The sequence below is a fragment of the Gracilinanus agilis genome, chromosome 3 (genome assembly GCF_016433145.1).
Source record: "Gracilinanus agilis isolate LMUSP501 chromosome 3, AgileGrace, whole genome shotgun sequence".
NCBI classification, from domain to species: Eukaryota; Metazoa; Chordata; class Mammalia; order Didelphimorphia; family Didelphidae; genus Gracilinanus; species Gracilinanus agilis.
The window spans coordinates 600,728,215-600,749,931 of record NC_058132.1 but is presented as its reverse complement, the minus strand read 5'-3'; the positions used below and the strand labels follow the sequence as shown (position 1 = coordinate 600,749,931).

The 21,717-nt window shown below is 37.3% G+C and overlaps 1 protein-coding gene across 2 annotated transcripts in view; it reads left to right on the top strand.

The window, feature by feature from the left end:
* INO80D (INO80 complex subunit D) overlaps positions 1 to 21,717 on the top strand; it is a 66,561-nt gene that overhangs the window by 5,185 nt on the left and 39,659 nt on the right. Inside the window, exons 2-5 of one of the 2 annotated variants that reach the window (XM_044670680.1) lie at positions 2,678 to 2,750; positions 13,009 to 13,104; positions 13,195 to 13,441; positions 17,424 to 18,169. In XM_044670680.1, coding sequence (XP_044526615.1) covers positions 13,224 to 13,441; positions 17,424 to 18,169 — 964 coding nt within the window. In that variant the 5' untranslated portion in view covers positions 2,678 to 2,750; positions 13,009 to 13,104; positions 13,195 to 13,223. Of the gene's footprint in view, positions 1 to 2,556; positions 2,751 to 13,008; positions 13,105 to 13,194; positions 13,442 to 17,423; positions 18,170 to 21,717 lie in introns of those variants that run through there. The other variant, XM_044670678.1, reaches the window with a different exon arrangement.

Sequence of the window (21,717 nt, the reverse complement as noted above, 5' to 3'; positions counted from 1 at the left end):
GGGGTAAGGGGGCCGGGGGCTGGGGCGGCGGCTGCTCAGGGGATGGGGGGGAGGGGGTCCCAGGACCCCTCTCACCACACACAGGCTTCTACTGCAGAAGGGGAGCCAGGGCTGTGGGGCTGGGGAGCCGGGCCGGGCTTGGGGTGGTGGTGGAGGGGAAAGAGTCCGTGGGGGAGGGGAGGGGAGGCGCCGCATAGGCCTTAGGCTGGCGGGACCCCCGTGACCGCGGGTCTCCAGGCGCCCCGGGACCCCACTCTGAGCCTCCAGGGCTCTACCACCCTCCACCACACACACTGAAGGGAGCGGGCCCATCCGGGCCTGGAGCTGGCACCAGAGAACCCCGGCCCTGGACCAGCCCCCACGCTCTGGCCCGGGAGCGGCCCCCGTGGGGCGGCGGGGCCTGGCAAGGGCGGTAGTGGGGGGCAGGCGGCCCGGTCTTGGCCGCCCCTCCTTTACCCCACCCCCAGCCATCGTCGCCCCCTCCAGCTCGGAGCCGTGACCCTCGGTGGCCGCCGTGGGTGGGTAGGGCGGGCGTGGGGAGGCAGGTGCAGCCGCGGCCCCGAAAGTTTCCTTTTAGGCCCGCGTTGGGGGACTAGCCTTCTCGCTGGGTACCCCGGAATTTGCGCCCGAGCCCCCCATTCCCGGCTGGGGTGCGAGTACGGAGCGCGCGGGGTGGGATTTTTAGAAACTCTTTGCCGGCTCCGGGCTTCTAAGGGTAATCCCTCCCCGGCGTCCCCCACCCCGGCCTTGCCCCACCCCACTCCCCGGAGGTCCCTTCTCAAACCAGGACCCCCGGCCCAGCCCTGCCCCACCACCCGAACAGCACCCCCCCCCCCCAACCTGAGCTCCCAGAGAGCAAACGCTTCTCCTTAGGGAAAAGTTTGCCCATTCATCCCCTGTGAGCTTGCTTTGGGTGGGGGCAGGAAGGGAGGGGACGCAAGATCTTCCCCCAACCTGGGACCTGGCCGGGCTCTTTTCACATCGAAAATCCCCCTTTCCCAAGCCCTTGTGATTTCTTGGGGTGAGGGGGATGGGGGAGCAATGCACCCGTAAAACTGGGTAGTTCTCGGGTTTAGGGCTGTGATTAGGGAGTAGCGAGGAGATTGTCACTGATAGTGGGCAGGGATTTCTGGATCCAGCCTCCACATCCCGGGGTTCTCATTTCTATCTGGTCCGTGTCTGGTACAAGTTAAGAAGATGCCCTGTTCTGAGCCACTATTGAAGGGTTAGAAATAGCTGAAGGTCGGAAGAGGAAAAGAGGAGGAAGGGGCACAGGAGAAGAGTACACTGCACTTAAAAATGCTTCTTGATTTGATTCATAGGCAGAGAAACTCATGAATCAAGGTTCTTTCCATTTGTGAAAATTTACCTTAGTAGACAGTCATGCATTTGGATTTATGTAATATTTTTATCCGTGGCATCAGAATATGAAAATGGGAATTTTAAGGAAACTTTTTTGACATCAGATGCTATCAGATGTAATAGATGCTATTTATTGCATGGAGTAGGTTCACAAGAAGCGAACCTAAAGGTTACATTGTGGTTTGGCGATTGTGTAGCAGTGATTTTGCTTAGTTTTTAATGATATATGTTTAAATAATTTTTAGCTATATTTTGGTTCTGTGATCCTTTAAAGATATCTATAGAAGACAAATATATTGTTTTAATCTGAAACCCAAGTTTCCTGCTTTTTCAGGGTGTGCTTTCCTGGAGCTACAGTTACCTCTGATTTTGTTACTTAGTGTTAAAAGTATTTATGATTTTGCCCAGTTCCTTCTCCAGTGTTCCCCCCACATACACCCCCAATTTGTTCTTGTTGCTATTTTTGTAAATTTAGGGCAGTATGTCTCCACATACATGCCTCTTGTCCTGTACCAATGCCTCATGCTGGGATTTTGCTAGTAAAGTATTTCACTTCCTGACAATTTGACCTCCAGAATACTGTTATGTAGTGAAAATCTAACACTTGGAAAACAGTGGATAAAGTATGAATTTTTTCCCCCATTGCTTATTTATATCTAACTTTTCAGTGAGAGGGTGACTAATATTACATTTTTCATTCTTAAAAACAAAACAAAGATAAAATAACTTTTTTTAGCACAGTCTTGAATATCTTGAATGCAAAATTTGAATGGATTTGATACAAATTATAATAGCAAATGTATCTGATAGCTATTTAAATAGACTTGAGGTTTTTTTGTATCTCAAACTGTAACAATATATTCTGACTTAAGTGTACAAAAAGGTTGGTGTGTGATTCAGCAATTCCAAATTTGCCATACAATAAAATTAACTGATACATTAGCATTTTAAGTTTTGCTGAGTACTTTATATATGTTATCTTACATAAGATAGTTAAAATTTGCAGATAAAGAAACTGAGGCTGATTTGGTCAAACACCTGGTGGGTGTTAAGAAGGAAGAAGGTAGTGTGTTGTAATTTAAAAAAAACCAAACAACTGAATGTAGAGTTGGAGGACCTGAGTATGAATTTGGATTTTGTGCATTTGCTGTTAAAGTAGCCTTGGTCAAATTGCTTAAAAACTCTTGGCCTCTGTTTCCTTATCTGTAAAACAAGGTGATTAGACTAAATTACCTGTAAGGTTTGTTTCTACTCAAAATCTCTGATCCCTTTAAAGTCCCTTCCAACTCTAAAGGTATAATCCTATTTTCTACAGATTCAAACTCAGGTTCTCCTGACTCCAGGTCCAGTGTTTCCACTACCACCCAGCCTCTAAAAGGAGTTAACAGGTACTAAATACCATTTATTTACATTTTGATTTGGGTCTTATCCTTGCAGCCTCCAAATTCTTGGATTCAGAATTATAGATAGTAAATTTTTTGGTGGTCACTCCACTTAAAAAAAAAAAAAGAGAATTTTACTTTAGTTAAATAATGAGTGAGGTTGAGTTTGTTTTTTTTAACTTGATACTTTAAGATTTTAAAAGCTTCTACTTTCTTTTCCCAATGATTGGTTGCTAGATGTATGGGACATTGCTTTTGAGAAACTTACTAGTATTTTAAAGCCTGTATATACATGCACACATACATTGTATTCAAAGCTTTTCCCTTTTCCCATTCTTTCTTACTTCATTTAATTTGTGATGGGTCACTTTTGTTTGTTCCAAGAGATATGGTAGGTTTCACTTAAAAAAGAAAGTAACTCGTGTTTGAAACTAATGAAAACATGAGACTGACATGAGGGAAAAGTATTGAATTAACTTTAAATTACTTCACCATTGATATTTTAGTTTGATAACTAGATTACAGAATATCATAGACTGGTCAGAGCTAGAAAATTAGAAATCATCTACTTCAGTTCTTGGGAAGAAGATGCTTTGTCCTGTCATAAAAGATTTAAATCATCAAATTTTTATGTCTTTTAAGGCCTAGGACAATTATTAAAAATTCTTGTATTTTCCCTTTCTCATATATCTCTGTAACTTTTTAAAAGGGGATTAAAATTTTTTGAATTCCATGCCTATAAATAAAAAAGCATCTTTGTGTATTTTAAAATTGACCTAGGAGAATTTTCTTTTTAAATCTCCACTAATGGAACAAAACAGGTGTATGTAATTAAAAAGTCACTTATACTATGAATGAAATAAGAGTCATATTTATCCATATCCTCTTAGAAAACACTTAGCCTTTTTCCCAGTCATGACACTTTCCAACTCTTGGTAACATGACACTTGGTAACTCAGTGGGTGATAAAGAAAAAGGGAGGTAACATATTGGTTCACTTATAGATAATTGAAGGATGATATTGTCCCTCATATAAGATTTTAAAGCTTAGATAATTTTACTATAATAACCTAAAAAGTTTTCCCAGATAAAATTTCATTCATATCAACTGCAGTAAAGTCACAGAATCTGAGTCTGAATACCAGCTCTGTTAACTTCCCACTTGTGTGACCTTGGGCAAGTCATTTAACTCTCTGGGCTCAGTGTTCACATCTTTAGAATAAAGGAATTGGGCTCTATGACCTTTAAAGTTTCTTCCAGCTCTAGGTCTATGATCATATGATTCTCTTATTTTATTTTGCCATGGTATGTTGTCATCTACTTTATCTTTGCCATTAGTTGTAATAACTGGCTTTTACATAATATCATTTAAAAGTTTGCAAAAAACATATACATGTCATTTCAGCCTCATAACAATGCTATGAGGATGGTACTTCCAGGTATTATTATTCTCATTTTATAGTTCAGGAAATTCAGATGAGTTCAGTGATTTGCCTTTGGTTGCACAATTAAACCAGATATTACAGACTCACTCTGTCTCTGGCCTTCAATAAACCAACAAGTATTTATTAAGCATATGTTATGTGACAGACCTGATTCTAGGCACTGTGGATACAAGTAAAGTGAATGAAACAATCTCTACTGCAAAGAATTATTCTAATGGAGTAGGCAATTATACATACATAAATATATATAACATAAATATAAAGTAAATAAATGCAAAGTGGTCAAATGCAGGGTAGTTTGGGAAGAAAGGGTGCAAGTAGTTTGGGGAAGCTTAATTTATGGAAAAGATTGTGTTTGACCTCCATTTTAAGGGAAGAAAGGAATATTGAACACTATGAGGCAAGACCTTCTAGGCATATGGGACATAATGTCTTAAAGACAAAAAATGAAGTGTGTGTGAGGAACAAAGAGAAGTCCAGTTTGATTGGACTCGGTGAAGAAGGAGTAGTAATATCCAGTGAGTCTGAAAAGATAGATAGAGGCCAGCTTATACATAATTTTGCAAGCTAAACAGAAGAGTTTATATTGGTCCTGGAGGTAATAGGGAATCATTGGAGTTTGGTGAATAGGAGAATCACAAAGTCATATTCATATTTAAAAAAAATTAATTTATATATTTGTTACATTAAAATTCCCAGGTAAATCTGTCCTTCCTTCCTTCCTTTATCTCCCTGCAATAGAGAAGGCATCATTTGGCAAAGACATGTATGTATCTACAAAACTATGTCTCACTTATTTCTGTTTTGACATTCACAAGTCATTCTTCAAACATATTCACCTTTAAGGAAAAGTTGGCAGCAGAGTAGAGGATGGACTAGAGTAGGCAGAGACTTGATTTCGGGAGAGCCTGAGCTAAGGTGGTAATAGTTATGGCACTGTTGAAAAGGTTGGATATAAAAGATTCTGGGAAGGGAGAAATGGCAAGATTTGGGAACTGCCTGAATACAGTAGGGGATAGAGAGTGTAATGGGAGAATGATTGTGAAGTTATAATGTGAGAGACTGGGAGGCTGGCAGTGACTGACAAATATGAGTTTGGAAGACCGCTAAAGTTTGGGAGATATCTCTGGGATATTCAATTTGAAAATGTCTAACAGGTAACTGATGATGTGGATCAGAAGCTCAGGGAAGGAACTGGGAGATGGATATGTATCTATGAGTCATCTGCAGGGAGATAACAGATCTAGAGATTTCATTCCCTAAAGTTATTAGAATGTTTTATTTAGATAATTTGATGTTATTTAATGGTTATTGAACTTCTTAGTTATAGCAAAGATGGTATTTAATAGTTAAAAGAAGGTTGACGAGACCTGTAAACCTCTTCCCCACTGAATTCTGCTATTGACTAGTTTTATAACTTTAGTCATTTACTCTTTAAGTTAAAGAAACCTTCAGTTTCTTTACTGGAAGATTGAAATAATTACATCTGGGGACCTGGGTTTTAATGAATCAACTTAATGTTACATATAGGAAGCAGCTTCAGAGACAGAGATTTGACTGGAAAAAGTAGCCCTGTTAACTTGCTTTGTGGCTTTGGACAAGGAACCCACCTTTCCTTGGCCTCAGTTTTCCTATTTCTGACTTGAGCAGGGTTGAACCAGATGGTATCTGAGGTCCCTTCCAATTTTAAAAATTTATGATTTTAGATAAAATTCCATTAAAACAAATTCCATGAACAATCTAAATATTTTTGTTGCAGCAAAATTTTTTAATGATTATATTAGAGATTCTCAGAAGCTGGAGAAGAAACAGATGCCCAACTTCCATGTAGTGAATAGAGTGTTCTGGGCACAGATGGGCAAAGAGGGGCGTTTTATGTTCATATTTTTACTCATAGTCCCTTCTTTCTAAAAGCTGCAGAAGAATTTTTTTCATTAGCATGTTTTTATTATAGTGGTTGGTTTGAAGATTTAGGTGTACAATGATGTTTGAGATATGAGAAATGGGTATTCTTAGCAGAACAAAAGAGCTTTAAAGAGCTCAACTCTAACCTAGTTCTTGACTTCTCTTTCCTAATATAATCAGATACTTTTATTGGAGACAGGGAGTTAACATTGATAAGGAACTGAGAGAGTATTTGTTTTACAGAGTTATTCATTGTTGAGAATTTGTCTTTACCAGATCATCAAAATACTGTTGTTTTTATGGATTATCTGCAAAAGAGTTCATGTAAAGAACATTATAATATAGAACAGTGTTAGATTTGTTTTAATACAATATAACCTGTATATAAGTGACTTCACAGAGATGATAGTTCTTTCTAGTAGATTTACTAGGTTGATAATCACAAAATCCCAAAGGACCCTTGCTGAGTGGAACCAAAAACAGAGAATTACTGTTAAAGGAGATAGGACTCTATGGGATAAATGTGGCAAGTACTTGATCAATAACAGTAGGAACTATACTGTACTGACCTTTCCAGAAAACCATTTAACTTTCAGGTTTAAAGAAACTAGAATTAAGAAGAGTTGACAGATAAGAGAGAGATACTATAATTGACCATTTGAATGATTTAATTTATAGTTTTGTTTTATTTTAAGGTACTTAAGTATTATTGCCACTTGAATTCATATATCCCAGTTTGAATAACCTGAATAATATTTAAGGGCATGCTAAATATTGTTCATGATTTGAGGCAATATACATAAGATTTCTCCTCCTCCCCTGCTCCACCCAGTAAGTTTTTTTTTCTGACTGAATTTTACTAGGTTGATAGCCTCCTATAGACAGCTTAGATTTTAATAATTCCAAAAGTCAATACAGAACAAATTGAATGAGTTTTATTTTTAAGTCAGATAGGCTTACCCATTTTTAGATTCATTTATTTGCTGTTAACTATTAAAAGCTAATGTATTTAAAAATTTTGGTTAACATTATATTTGTTAATAATCCTGATCAGATTTATCAAGGCTTAAAATGATATACAAAGTTTACATACATTTTTCATACCTTAAAAAATCATGGGGCAGCTGGGTGGCTCAGTGGATTGAGAGCCAGGCCTAGAGACTGGAGGTCCTAGATTTGAACCTGGCCTCAGACACTTCCTAGCTGTGTGACCCTGGCCAAGTCACTTAAACCCTATTGCCCAACCCTTACCACTCTTCTGCCTTGGAGCCAATATTGGCTCCAATGTGGAAGGTAAGGATTAAAAAAAAAAATCATGTTAATGAATATGATCTTAACCTCAGTAATCCCTTCAGTAAGATTCTTTTCACTTACCTGTCAGGCAGATAGGTGGTAGCACAGTATACAGAGTACTGGGCCTGGAGTCAAGAAGACCTGAGTTCAAATTTGTCCTTAGACACTTACAAGCTGGTTAAGCTTAGTTAAGTCATTTAATCACTCTTTGCCTCAATTTCTTTAACTGTCAAATGGGAATATAACAGTGCTTACCTTTTAGGATGGTTGTAAGGGTTAAATGAGATAATTATAAAAGTGTTTAGTGGGATGTCTGGAACATAGTGAGTATGATATAAATTATTATAATGATGATGATTATAATACTAGCATTCTGAGAACTTATATTCATATCCATTTTAAGAAAGGTATCATGCAATAATATTGCTCTCAAATTTTAAAAGGTGGTAGGATATAAAATTACAGATGGAAAAGAAAAATGCTGTGGCAGTGAAACAACCATACTTCTGAAATATGAGAGTCAAAAGAACAGAAATGACATATCAATGATTCCACATTGAGGTGACACATTGGCAGTCCCAAAGAGTATAATCTCCATATTTTTGTCAAATTGTTTTATCCTTGCTTTTGGAGGCCTAAAAGTGCTGTCAGACAGCTTTTGTTAAAAGCTTATCTCCTCTCTCCTCACTTCTTCCCCCTGATGATGTCTTATTCTACTGTAGCTTTCACTAAGAAGATAGCTATGGAAATGAATTGTTTTCTGTTTAAAAAACATATCATCTTGTTTCAAGGTCTTTAAAACTGTTATATGTGCCATAAATAAAGTATCATCATTATTATTATTATACATTATAGATCCAATATCCAATGCACCTGCAGATATTGAAAGTGTTATTTTATTTTGAAAAGATCTACTTACATATTGGCTGTTTCCAATAATAGTTGTTTTTTGTTTCATTAATTATGAATATGGATGTCTACTTTAATTAATTGTGCTTAATTACATGAGTTTAATTACCTGTTTTCCTCTTTTTAAAGAAACATAAACATCTAAATTCTATAAGTAGGAATGATTTAGTTTACTTCATAACTAAAAATAGCAGTGTTCTCCAATCCCTATAATTTAAAAGTTTAATCTAGAGCAACATGTTAATAACTAGAATTTAGCTATAGCCATTTTTCTTTTCATAAGGTAGAAGTGACTTTTATTCTGAAAAAAATATTGGAAAATTAAATATATTACCTATATGGTAGAATCTTTAAAGCACCTGGCTAAATTTCACAGACTTCTTTTTTGTAGTATTTTCATTTTCCCTCATTGTCACAATGGTAAAGACTGGAGTTGATTGGAACTTCTGTGAAAGAATTTGGGGGATTCTGGTACCTCAAGTCTTGGTGAATTAGTTCTGTAGTATTTGAACTGCTTTTTTCCTGAATACTTTGAATCACCTGAATTTCTGTACTGACTTCCACCTTCCAGGATTCATCTTCCCACTTTATTTGAAAGTTCAAAGCCTGGGTCTTCTGCTCCCTCTCTGGCATCTCAGCCCAGATTATTAAGGACCTTAGGGACCTCCTGTGCCTGAGGGTTTTCTGATTATCCTGGGGTTCACTTAGTTGACACCTCTCCTTTTGCTATCTCTGGATGTAGAGCTTTATAGGCTATTCAGCACTGAAGTCTCTAGTCTTTCTGGGAGTTAGTTACACTGGGAGGCCTTGCTGGAGGAATCTTGGCTGGATTTTTGTGTAATTCAGAAATGGAAGAAGTCATTGTAATTTCTAATTGAGTTTTTTGTATATCTGTCATATCCCCTCAGGACACTATAAATCTGAGACCAGGAAATGCATTTCACTGTATATATCTCATCCAGCACTGATCTTTCAATTCAGTTGGCCCTTATTCTTATCAAATTAAATTTACTCAGTGCATATGCTTTCCAGTTAAGATTTACCTTTTGGGTCCAATTCCAGTAGGGGCAGAAGGGAATTTGCCCTTTATATTATATATGTAACAAGAATTTTCAGTGGATAGTTTGTGAATTGTGCTTAAACTTCAGGTCATTCCTCACTCTGTACCAGAAAAAAAGGTCCCTATGTTGACTTAAATTTCCAGTTAAGTTTAAGTTCTGAAACTGCCTAGGAATGACTGTAGACTCATGAGTCTTGTTCTTCTAGTTGTTGTTGTTTTGCTGTGCCTGTAGGAAATTACTATTTGGGAAACTAGCCACATTTTAAGGATACAACTTGAAGTTTCTGGGTTGCTTTTTTGGGAGAAACAAAATATCTCAGTTAACTATTATGCTTGTATAGGGGGAAATGTACTTAGAAAAAAGGAAACTTTTGGTGGCAGCTGGGTGGCTTAGTGGATTGACAATCAGGCCTAGAGGCGGGAGGTTCTAGGTTCAAATTTGGCCTCAGACACTTCCTAACTGTGTGACCCTGGGCAAGTCACTTGACCCCTTTTGCCTAGCCCTAAACTGTTCATCTTCTGCCTTGGAACCAATACATAGTATTGATTCTAAGATGGAAGGTGAGGGTTTAAAAAAAAGAAAGGGGAGAAACTTTTATCTCTACTTTTTTTAAAAAAAACCTCAAGATTTACTTGAGAAATCTCCTGAAGGGAATTTTTGGGTGTTCCCTAGTTCAATAGTTGTCAAATTTTTTGATTTTAGACTACTAAAAAATTATTGAGGACTTCAAGGCATTTTTGTTTATGTGAGTTACATTTATCAATATTTACTGTATTAGAAATTGAGATGCTTTACTGTTATTATGATAATAGTTTTGACCTTATGAATACCCCCTAAAAGGGCAGCTAGCTGTTGCAGTGGATAGAGTGCTGGGCCTGGAATCAGGAACACTCATCTTTCTGAATTGAAATCTGACCTCAGAAATTTACTACCTTTGCGATCCTGACAAGTCATTTAACTCTGTTTGCCTCAGTTAGCTCATCTATAAAATGACTTAGAGGGGGCAGCTGGGTGATTCAGTGGATTGAGAGCCATGCCTAGAGATGGTAGGTCCTTGGTTCAAATCTGGCCTCAGGTACTTCTCAGCTGTGTGACCTAGGGCAAGTCATTTAACTCCCCTTGCCTTGCCCTTACCCCTGTTCTGCCTTGGCACAAATACACAGTATTGATTCTAAGATGGAAGGTAAGGGTTTAAAAAAAATAACGTAGAGAAGGAAATAGCAAACCACTCCAGTATCTTTGTCAAGAAAGTCTCAAACGAAGTCATGAAGAGTCGGACACAATTGAAAAATAACTGAACAGTAATAACCTCCTGAAAATGATCTAGGACAGTGATGGCAAATCTTTTAGAGACTGAGTGCCTAAACTGCAACCCTCATGCTTCATGTGAGCCCCACACCTTACCCCAGACAGGGTGGAAGGAAGTGCTCCCATTAGGCTGCTGGGCAGAGGGCTGGGTGATGAGGGAAATATTCTCAGGTGCATGGAGAGGGGAGCAGCTCCCACTAGCATGTGTGCCATAGTTTTGCCACATGGATCTAGGGAATCCCCAAGGATCCCCAGAGTGCACCGAGAACCTCTGATCTAGTTGATTCAATAACTGTTTCTTCCTCCACTGCCCTTATAACCTCATTCAAAGCTAGCTGACAGTATGAAGGAAACTATCATTGTATTATCTATCATTCAGTATGGTTCTAGGCATTACCTATCCAGTGTGATATGAGAGTTTCTATTGGCTGACTTAGTGTCTTTGAATAAACCACTTAACTTCTCTCAGCTTCAGTAACTTCAGTTGTAAAATGAATGTTTACTAGATGATCTTTAATATGTTTTGCTTCTTAAAAGCCTGTGATTAGTTCATTATAGATACTGTATCTTAGCATTGTAAAATATCACTAATATCTATGGACATGGTATATGTAGATGTGGTGATTTGAAATTTTTATAGAAAAGAAGGGAGGAAAAAGTTAATAAGTACTTACACATCACTATTATTAGTATAGTAACATTTATAAAGGGTCCACTGTGTTAAATAATATGGTGTTACCTGAAGAGTAGGAGCTTGGGTTTTGTTCTCTGGGAGTTTATAGTCTCAATGGGAATACAAAATAAACACAAAATTAGCTAAGAAAGATGTGATCTCTAGTGAAGAAAGGAGCTTTTGATATGGAGAGACATCTTGGTTTATTTGGAGATAAATACCCTGATCCTACCAGTAACAGAGGTGTGACTTTGAGCACTTACTTTGTACCTTAGTTTTTCCCACATGCAGAATTGGAATAGTAATATGTAATTGTCTGCCTTTAGCTGCTGCTGTAAGGAGCAAATGAGATAATGTGTATAGGACAGTGATGGGCAGACTACCTCCTGAGGGCCAGATATGGGCCCCTGAAATGTTCTATCCAGTGAGACATTATTCCTAATCTGATGAATACAATGAGTAGGATACAATACAATGAAACTTTGAAAGAGTTGCCTTAGAAACAGATTGATAGATGAGCATTTCCTTTCCTTTGGCCCCCCTCTTTAAAAAGTTTGCCCATTCAAATCTGGCCTCAGACACTTCCCAGCTGTGTGACCCTGGGCAAGTCACTTGATCCCCATTGCCTATCCTTACCACTCTTCTGCCTTGGAGCCAATACACAGTATTGACTCCAAGATGGAAGGCAAGGCCCTAAAAACAAACAAACAAACAAACAAACGAATGAATGAAAATGAAAAGTTTGCCCATCACTGGTATAGAGCATCATTTTACCTGCCTGCCTCACAGGATTATTGTGAAGAAAGTGCTTTGTAAATCATTAAGCATTATATTTTAATATTATAATGAATTAGCTATTTGAACATTCCATAGAAGTTTTTTTTAATAGGTTAGCCAACCTGCCATCAGTTTTACAAAATGACCCAACAATGAATTTTTGATGATTTCATCCTTCCTCCCTGTCTTCTTTCTTTCTTCCCTCCTTCCCTCCCTCATTCCCTTACCTTCCATCTTAGAATCAATACTATATATTGGTTCCAAGGCAGAAGAGTGCTTAGGGCTAGGCAATGAGGATTAAGTATCTTGCCCAGGGTCACACAGCTAGGAAGTGTCTAAGGCCAGATTTGAACCTAGGACCTCCCATCTCTAGGTCTGGCTCTCAATCCACTGAGCCACCCAGCTACCCCCAAGCCAATTGTTTTTGATATCAGTTAGTTTGTTTTATCCTATTTATTTCAATCTTTGAATTTTGTCCTAATATTTTTTCTATTCTCACAGACTCATTGATTGATTTCTTTTTGGTTTCTAGGCTTGGCTCTCAATCCACTGAGCCACCCAGCTGCCCCCTCTGATTATTTCTAACATTCCTTTTGCATTATAAAGGGAGTTGAGGGTCTGAATACTGTACAAGATATGACACTGGTAACTAGTGATAATATCCTTCATTTTTGGAAAAGTTTTTCTGCTTTCAGGTATTTGTAAGGTTTACCTAGAATTCAAATGACTAAATTAATTGACTTGTGATAATTTCTAAGTTTTGTAATATGCCTTTTGGTTTCTTAGTGGGAATAAAGTTCTTGGCTAAGATTTTAAGAAATCACCTTTTTTAATTAAGTGATATAGTTCTGTTTGTTTCAAGGTGTTAACTAGGACCTTTGATATTTTCATAGACAATCTGCTTCAACTTGATTCTGCAGCATTCCAGGATAGTGGTGTCCTTGGGGCTCTTTCTTAACATTGATATGGTACAGAAGATTTAAAATCAGGTATGACTTTCAATGAAATGTAAAATTCAAACATTATACATTTGGACACAATTTTATTATTTATTGATTCTTTTTGTGACTATCTTTTAGCTGATGTTCACAAGGAATAGAGTCACGTGATGTATGAAGGGAAACACATACACTTCTCTGAGGTTGACAATAAGCCCTTGTGCTCATATAGCCCCAAACTGTGTAAGCAGCGGAGGCTCAACGGCTACGCTTTCTGTATTAGACACGTTCTGGAGGACAAGACTGCCCCCTTCAAGCAATGTGAATATGTGGCCAAGTATAACAGCCAACGCTGCACCAACCCCATCCCCAAATCTGAGGATCGTAGGTAAGAGTCCATGAGAGCATAAATGTCATTAGTGATTGTGGATTGTGATTTGAGTTTTTTGTTTTTGTTATTTACTTTTTGTTTAGGTTGAATTTCTACTCCTTTGGGGATTAGGGATATGCAAGAAAACTTGCATATAAGATTTTGGGAATACTACTATACCTACCCATGTTTAAATATGTGAATGTCATGTTTTTCAGGGATAAGGAAATTGTTTTTAAAAGGAACTTTTGAATAAAGGATGTTCCAGCTGTTTCCCCACTTTAATTTTGTAGGCAATCCAGAATTACTGTTAAACATTTTTTTCTTGAAGTTTGCTATGCTCTTATTTGTATGGCTTATTAAGGCCTTGTGAAGTAAGCTGTGATTTCTTTTTTTTTTTTTTATCAGTTGTTTAAATGAAAATAATAGAAAACATTTAAGTCAATGAAATATTATTAATAAAAATCAAATATTTTTCAAGGATTTTGAAATGTTTTTGTTAAAAGATGGCAGGATGTATAGGCATATATGTCTTTAAAAAAGGAAAGATGAGAAATGTCATTGAATTATGTCTTAGTATTTCCTGTTAAAGATATCATCTAGGTTTTATGTTCTTTCAAATTAATTTTAAGCCTTTTTGTTATATTGCTTGGTATTAAAAAGTGTGTATCTAGTGTACTCAAAGAACATGAGATTATACTTTTATATCTAAGGTGGATCTACAATATAAACTGAAAAATGGTACCCAAGCAAATTCTTTCTAAGAAAACATTGTAATGGAAAAGTGTTCTAAAGTAAAGTGTACATATGCATTGAGAGGATCAGCTGCTGGTCACACATCTTGCATATTCTTTTTTTTTTTTAAACCCTTACCTTCCATCTTAGAGTCACTATTGTGTATTGGTTCCGAGGCAGAAGAGTGGTATGGGCTAGGCAATGGGAGTTAAGTGACTTGCCCAGGATCACACAGTGAGGAAGTGTCTGAGGCCATATTTGAACCTAGGAACTCCTGTCTCTAGGCCTTGATTGCCAATCCACTGAGCCACTGAGCTGCCCTGCATCTTGCATATTCTTAAAGAGGTCTCATACACTTTTTAGAGACTACTTTTCACTTTATGGCTTCTCATCTCCAAAGAGATGTTACTGATTATCTTATATGCTCATGTAGAGAATTATACAGTGGAGTAAACAAATGCTTCATATTTTTCCAGCAGTTCTAGCTATCCCTTAAAAACTGGTTATACTGTTGTGTTTCATTTTTTTTTTTAATATAGATAACTTAAAGCCACAGTTTTAGCTTTGCACCTTTCTTATATTTCTGTTGTGGGGTTGGGGAACGGACACTTAAACTTCACATCTTTGTGCTTAAGAAAATACCTGTTTCATGGAGTATAAAAGTTGTTTTGATGAATAACCCTACCTGTCACTCTTAATGTATGAAATAAATAATTGTATAAAAAGAGATCATACCAAAAATGAGTGTGGTATAATGTAGTGATTTGGGAGTAAATCCCTTAGAATTACTATTTATCACTTTAGGCTTCAAATTACAATACCCAAATGTTACAGACAGCTTTTTAGTATGGGAAGAAGTAAATGTTTAATTTTAGATGAAAAAAGACTCATACTTTGTAGCAAATGTGCATGCCAGCGTTTGATTTTATAGATTAATAAGTAGCCTGAAAATTATCATTTCTCATTCCACTATTTGAGGATGATAGATGAACACAAATTAATTCATTGCCTTAAGTATCATTTTTTAATATCTATAAAAATTTGCCTTTAAATTTAGTTCAACATTGAAGCATTTGCCAATCTTGAATATTTTTCCAAGGGCCAAAGACTTAGTATTATTACTAGAATTAAGGACACAAATTAAGATGAAAGGGTAATCAGAACTTCCTGAAACCATTTACAGGCATTTTAGACAGACTCTTTTTCCTCATTTTTCAGTTCTGAAGTAGATTAAGATTTTTTTTTTTTTAAGGCAAAGATAGACTAGGAATAGAATGTTAATTCCTTATAAATCTATTAGGTGGTGCTATGATTAAATATTTATTTAGATGTCTTTACTGAATAGGACTCACAACCTGATTTTCTCTATATTTTCTTTTTCTGTATTAACTCATCTGTCATTAGATCTGTTTTTCAACTTTTAAAAAAATCAGTCTGTTACTTCTCATTGGTGAGATCAGAATTTAAGAAAGGGTTAATGTTTTAAAATGACTGGAAGAAGTCTTATTGTTTAGTCATGTTTAACTCTTTGTGACCCCATGGACTTTATCCATGTGATTTTCTTGGCGAATCCACTGGATTAATTTGCCATTTCTTTCTCCAGGGTGTCCCCATTTTTTCGGATGAGGAACTGAGGCAGATAGGGCTAAGTGACTTGCTTAGGGTTACATGGCTAAATGTCTATGGCTAGATCTAAACTCAGATCTTTCTAACTCTAGGTCTTGTGCTTTATCCACTATGCCACCGAGGATGATAGGTATTAGGATATGAAGAAGTTTAGACTTTAACCTATTTATAGACCTTAACCTATACCTGAATCTATTTATAACTATTATAATAGTCTATAAGACTATACTTTGCTTATTCTATAGGTAACAACAACAGATTTATTCATTTTCATGTTTAAATTCTCTTTGGGTAATTGCAGATGAGACAATTCATATACAAATTGACAAAAAAGACCTGTTCACATGAAGAAAGAAGATTGATTTGAAGCCTAAGTAAAAACAATGAAATTGTTTAAAATTCACTTTTAAAACTAGTGAGATCAAAATTTTCAGTTTACCGAAGCAGAGTTTTATGTGTATTTAGATGGTATCCCCTTACACTTATTTCTTTAGATGATCCTTAAAAGATGTGTTGCAAGCTGGTGGTTCTTAAACTTAAAGCACACTCATATTAGATTCTTGTTTGTGGTTCTGCTTTGAAAGACAACTATTAGTTAGTATAAGACTTGTCTATTTTTTTTTTCTGTTTGCTAGGAATTATAATTCTGCAAAAAGTGAGAGACTCATCTTAGCTGGGATTTACTTATATAATCCCACATGCCCAAACATCTTACCGAAAGGAAATAATATCAGTAACAGATTAAAGAAACATTAATTGAAACAAATAGATTTGTAATTGACAATATAAGTGTAAGTAAAGCTGATATATACATATACACCCTTCTCTGTAATGTAAGAATTCCAAACTGGAAATTTTCCTAAATGAGTTGTTTTGCTTCCATGTTTCTATATATAAACCTATTATACACAGCAGTTATGGCCTTTATAAGTTCCATAAAATGTTTATGGAACACCTGTATTACTATTATCCTTATCTTAAAAGAGAACTTCATAAAACTTTGTTGAAAAATACTATCATTTATGTAGAATAAAAGACTTATATTTGCTCTTCCAACTATTATCTTCCCTTTGGGGTAAAAGAAACAAGTAGGAAGGAACCCCTTAGTTCTTGGCTTAGCTAGCCATGTTCCATTTGACTTTTTAGCTGAAGACAGCTAGAAAACATATGGGACTCATAGCAGTACTGAACTGAAGTACTTCTAAACTGAAGTCACTGTTTCCCTGTTTTTCTTTTAGACCTCCATTTGTAGCTATCCCTTTGAAATGCCAGAGATCAATGAATAAAATGAAAAGAACATCTGCTTTTGTTATTTTGCTTTTTTTTTGAAGACCATTTCAACTTAATCCTTTTAATTATCATTAAAATGATTTTTTAATAGTTTCCTGGAACTTTTATTGTTAATTACAAAAAACTAATGCAAAACCAGAACAAAACAAAAATCATTAATATTTAGTCCATTTAATAGTGTAAGAACCCTAATTATTTTGTGGATATGGATTTTAATAAAAAACAACTATTTTTAAAGAAACCAAATGAATTCGAGAGGTTAATTTAGCTATATTATACTGTATAGTGTCCAGTTTTCCCATTAAGGCAAAGGAATTCCAGAACTTACTGTGTATGTATTTTTTTAAAGGTACTGCAACAGCCACTTGCAGGTACTTGGCTTCATACCGAAAAAAGAGAGGAAGAAAAAGAATGATCCAATAGAGGAGGTGAAGGCCAGGCACCAAATGGATACCATGGCCTTCAGCCTGACGGTGCCCACATTGGCCTTGAAGATGCCCAATGGACTTGATGGAATGTCCCTGTCACCACCAGGGGCAAGGGTCCCTCTCCACTACCTGGAGACAGAGTTGGAAGATCCATTTGCTTTCAATGAAGAAGATGATGACCTAAAGAAAGGGGCAACTGTGAGGAAGAAGTTGCAGAGTAAGTTGGCCCAGAATCGGCAGCGCCAGAGAGAGACAGAGATTTTAAAAGTCCGCCAAGAGCACTTTAGCCCCCCTCCTGCACCTTTGCAGCAGCAGCCTCTGCAGCAGCACTCCCATCTGCCACCTTTATCCACTTCTTTAAAACCTCCAGGGCTGCCGCAGGGTTTAGTCTGCAAGTCCCCTCCACCTCAGAACACCAGCCTACCAATGCAGGGAGTGGCACCCACCACACACACTATAGCACAAGCGAGGCAGGCGTCCCAGAAGAGACCTCTGCCTCTCCTGCCATCCGGTAGGGCTCCTGCTGTGGACCCCCCCAGGACTGATCGGGTCCTCATGAAAGCCACAGCCTTCTCTCCACACTCAGCTTGCATGAGTCGGCTACAGAGACTGGTGAAACTGTGCACTCGAAGACAGCAGCTGGACACAGATCTGTTTCCCCATTTAGGTAAGTTGATAATCTAGAGTCTACAACATTGCACTGGGGGTGACAGCAGCAAAGGGTGTACAGTTGTGTGAGGCTTTGATTTCTTTTGCTTCCATTTATGGAATGGAGGCAAAATGTCTTGATAGAGTGCTGCATCTCAAGTATCCCTTTAAAACCCTTTTGTAGTCACTGTTGGGGGCAGTAACATGGCCCATTGATCCAGGGACAGATCTGGTTTAGGGACCTAGATTTCCAGCTTTCTCATCATTGCTTTTGAGCTCTAGAGTTGTTATTTCATGTTTGTGTCTACATCTTTTTAAGCCCTTACTTTCTGTCTTAGAATCATTACTAAGTATTGGTTCCAAGGTAGAAGAAATAGTAAGGCCTAGGCAACTGAGCTTAAGTGACTTGCCCAGGGTCACCCAGCTAGGAAATGTCTTGAGGCCAAGTCTGAGTCCATGACCTCCCATCTCTCAGCCTGGCTCTCAATGCACTGAGCCATCTAACTGCCTTACATTTCTTTACAAAGCAAATTATTCCATTAGAAGATTGTGTATGTTAATTAATTATAAAACGATAATGTGAGAGCTAAATTTTTTAAAAAGAATTTATTTTTACATGCATTTATAATCTCTCCTATTGTTCCCCAACTTGAACAGTCATAACAAAAAAAAATGAAAAGTAAGTCAGTTCAGCAAGCATTTATTGAGCTCCAATTATGTTCTAAGTACTAGGACCACATAAAAAAGACTCTTTAAAGCACTTTAAAGTTTGAAAAGCTCTTCACAAGTATTATTTTATATTTGCAACAACAGGTACTCTGTTATTATCTTCATTCTAAAGAGGAGGAAACTGAGACAGGCAGAGATTAAGTGACCTGACCAGGATCACAGTGCTAGGTTAATAGGCTATCTACTGTACCACCTAACTGCCTCAGAATAACTAATGTTTATGTAGTGCTTTAAGTTTTTCCAGTGTTTTACATATATCATCTTATTCTATTCTTGCAACAACCTTGGGAGGTAGGTGTTATCATTATTATCCTCATTTTAAAGATGAGGAAACTGAGGCAGCCAGTGGTTAAGTGTCCAGGGTCACATAGCAATGTGTCTGAAGTAGGATTTGAACTCAGATTTTCCTGACCTCAAATTCAGGACTCTCAGGAAATTCAGTCCAAGATGGAGGGACAGCATACAAATAACCATATGCAAATGAGACATATTCAAAATAAATGGGAAATAATCAACCGGGAGAAGTCATTAGCCTTAAGGGGGATTGGAAAAGACTTATTTTAGAAGGTGGGATTTTATCTGGCACTGGAGAGTGGCCAGAAGACTGGAAATGAGGAGGGAGAGAATTCAGGCATTGAGGGCAGCTGCTTTTATAATAAACTAATCCTAACAAATATGCATAGTTCTTCAAGACAAATTCCTACATAAGCCCTACATGAAAATGTCTATCTCTGCATTTCAAGTTCATCGTTTCTGGCAGGAGTGGCAGGTTTCTTTTTAGTCTTATGACTTATGATTAATCCTTAAATTGATCAGAGTTCTAAAGTCTTTCAAAGTTGTTTTTACTTTGTCTTCATTGTATAAATTGTTCTTCTACCTTTGCTACTTTCTGCATCATTCCAGAGGGGTCTCCTCACTTCTCTGTGAAACTGCCCATTTCATCATTGCTTATGGCACAGTACATTACATCCATGTACTCACCCATTCTCCAAAACACCCTGTTAGTTTCCAATTTTTAACTACTGTGAAAAGAGCTAGTATGAATATTTTTAAACACAAAGGCCCTTTTCCTCTTTCTTTGATCCCCTTTGCATCTTAGTAACTTTGGAGGCATAGTTCCAAGTTGCTTTCCAAAATAGCTAGACTAAATCATGTCTCCATCAGTAGTGCACTAGTTTGATACTTCTGTGGCGTTTTTGGTGTCTGTCTTCTCCACTTACTTGGCACCACCCTCACTCAGGTTCTTGACACATCTTGTCAAGATTATCATGTCCTGTCTTCCTCCATTCTCTCTTCTTTTTTGAATCCATAACCCTGCATGTGGGAGCCAGAGTGATGTTCTTAAAGTACAGGTCTGTCTGACCTTTTCCTTACCGCCTCTAGAATAAAATACAAACTCCTTTTTGGATCCTTTAGATCTGGCCATTGTCTGTCTTTCTTAACTTAGCTCCCGTAAGCCCTCTTCCACACTCTGTGGTTCAGCCAAACCAGCCTCCTTGTTATTCTGAAGTGAGGCAGTCTGATAGGGTGTCTGTCTCCTACTTCCTTTGAAGGGGGCGCCTTCTCTGCTTGGAATGTTCCTCATCCTCATCTTCTGGAATCCTGAACTCTCTTCAAGATTTGGTGTAAGGACCTCCTCCTAAAAGAGGCCTTTCCTTATCTTCCCCCAGTTGTTGTCAGGGGCTGGTTTTGCTCTTGTATCACTAGTGCTAATACACTGCCTGACACTAGGATGCTTAATAAATACTTGTCTAATTGAATTAAATGATAGTCCTTTGGCTAAAGTCTACAAGAAGTGAACATACAAATATATTTAACAAAATTAGTGTGAAAGATTGAGTATTGTTATCTCCATGTTGTTAAGTTTGTAACTGACTTTATTTTTTTTTATTTATTTTTTTTAAATTTTAAACCCTTAACTTCTGTGTATTGACTTATAGGTGGAAGATTGGCAAGGGTAGGCAATGGGGGTCAAGTGACTTGCCCAGGGTCACACAGCTGGGAAGTGTCTGAGGCCGGATTTGAACCTAGGACCTCCGGTCTCTAGACCTGGCTCTCAATCCACTGAGCTACCCAGCTGCCCCTATGTAACTGACTTTATATCCTTATCTAGGTCATATTCTTGGATAGAGTGCTGGGCCTAGAATCAGGAAGTCCAGAGTTCAAATTCAGCTTCAGATACTACTTATATGACCTTGGGCAAGTCACTTAACTTCTGTTTACCTCAGTTTCCTCAACTGTAAAATGGGGATAATAGTACCTACCTCTGAGAGTTGTGAGATATTTTCATAATGAGATAACATTTGTAAAGTGTTAGTACAGTGCCCTGCACATAGCTATTTAAATGCTTATTCCTCTCTTTTCCTTCCCTCAAAAACTAAAAATGATTTTAGAAATTTAGATTTTTAAAAAGAAAAATGGTATGCAAAACCTATTTATTTTTTAAAATGTAAAAAACTTATTTGGGTATTAGTAATCATCTAAATTTATATTAATTGTTTGTTAGAAGGTAAATAGATAACCAGATTACACCATCACTGTTTTTTACCTTTCAGTTGTCCTACTTAAAACTAGTTTTATTCCAACTTTATAATTTAGGCCTTATTGTTCAGAGGATTAGGTAATGTTGTATTTTTAATTTTTTAAAAGATAATTTAACTTTCACTGATGGGGTAGTTCTTTTTATCTTAGAGCAGTGATGGGCAACCTTTTGAGCTTGTTGTGTCAAAATTCACCAAAAAAAAAGTATAACTCGAGTGGTGTATCACTTCATGTATAATTGTAATATATAACTGTATTTAATAAACCAAAAACCTAATTATTTAACTTACCTGCTTA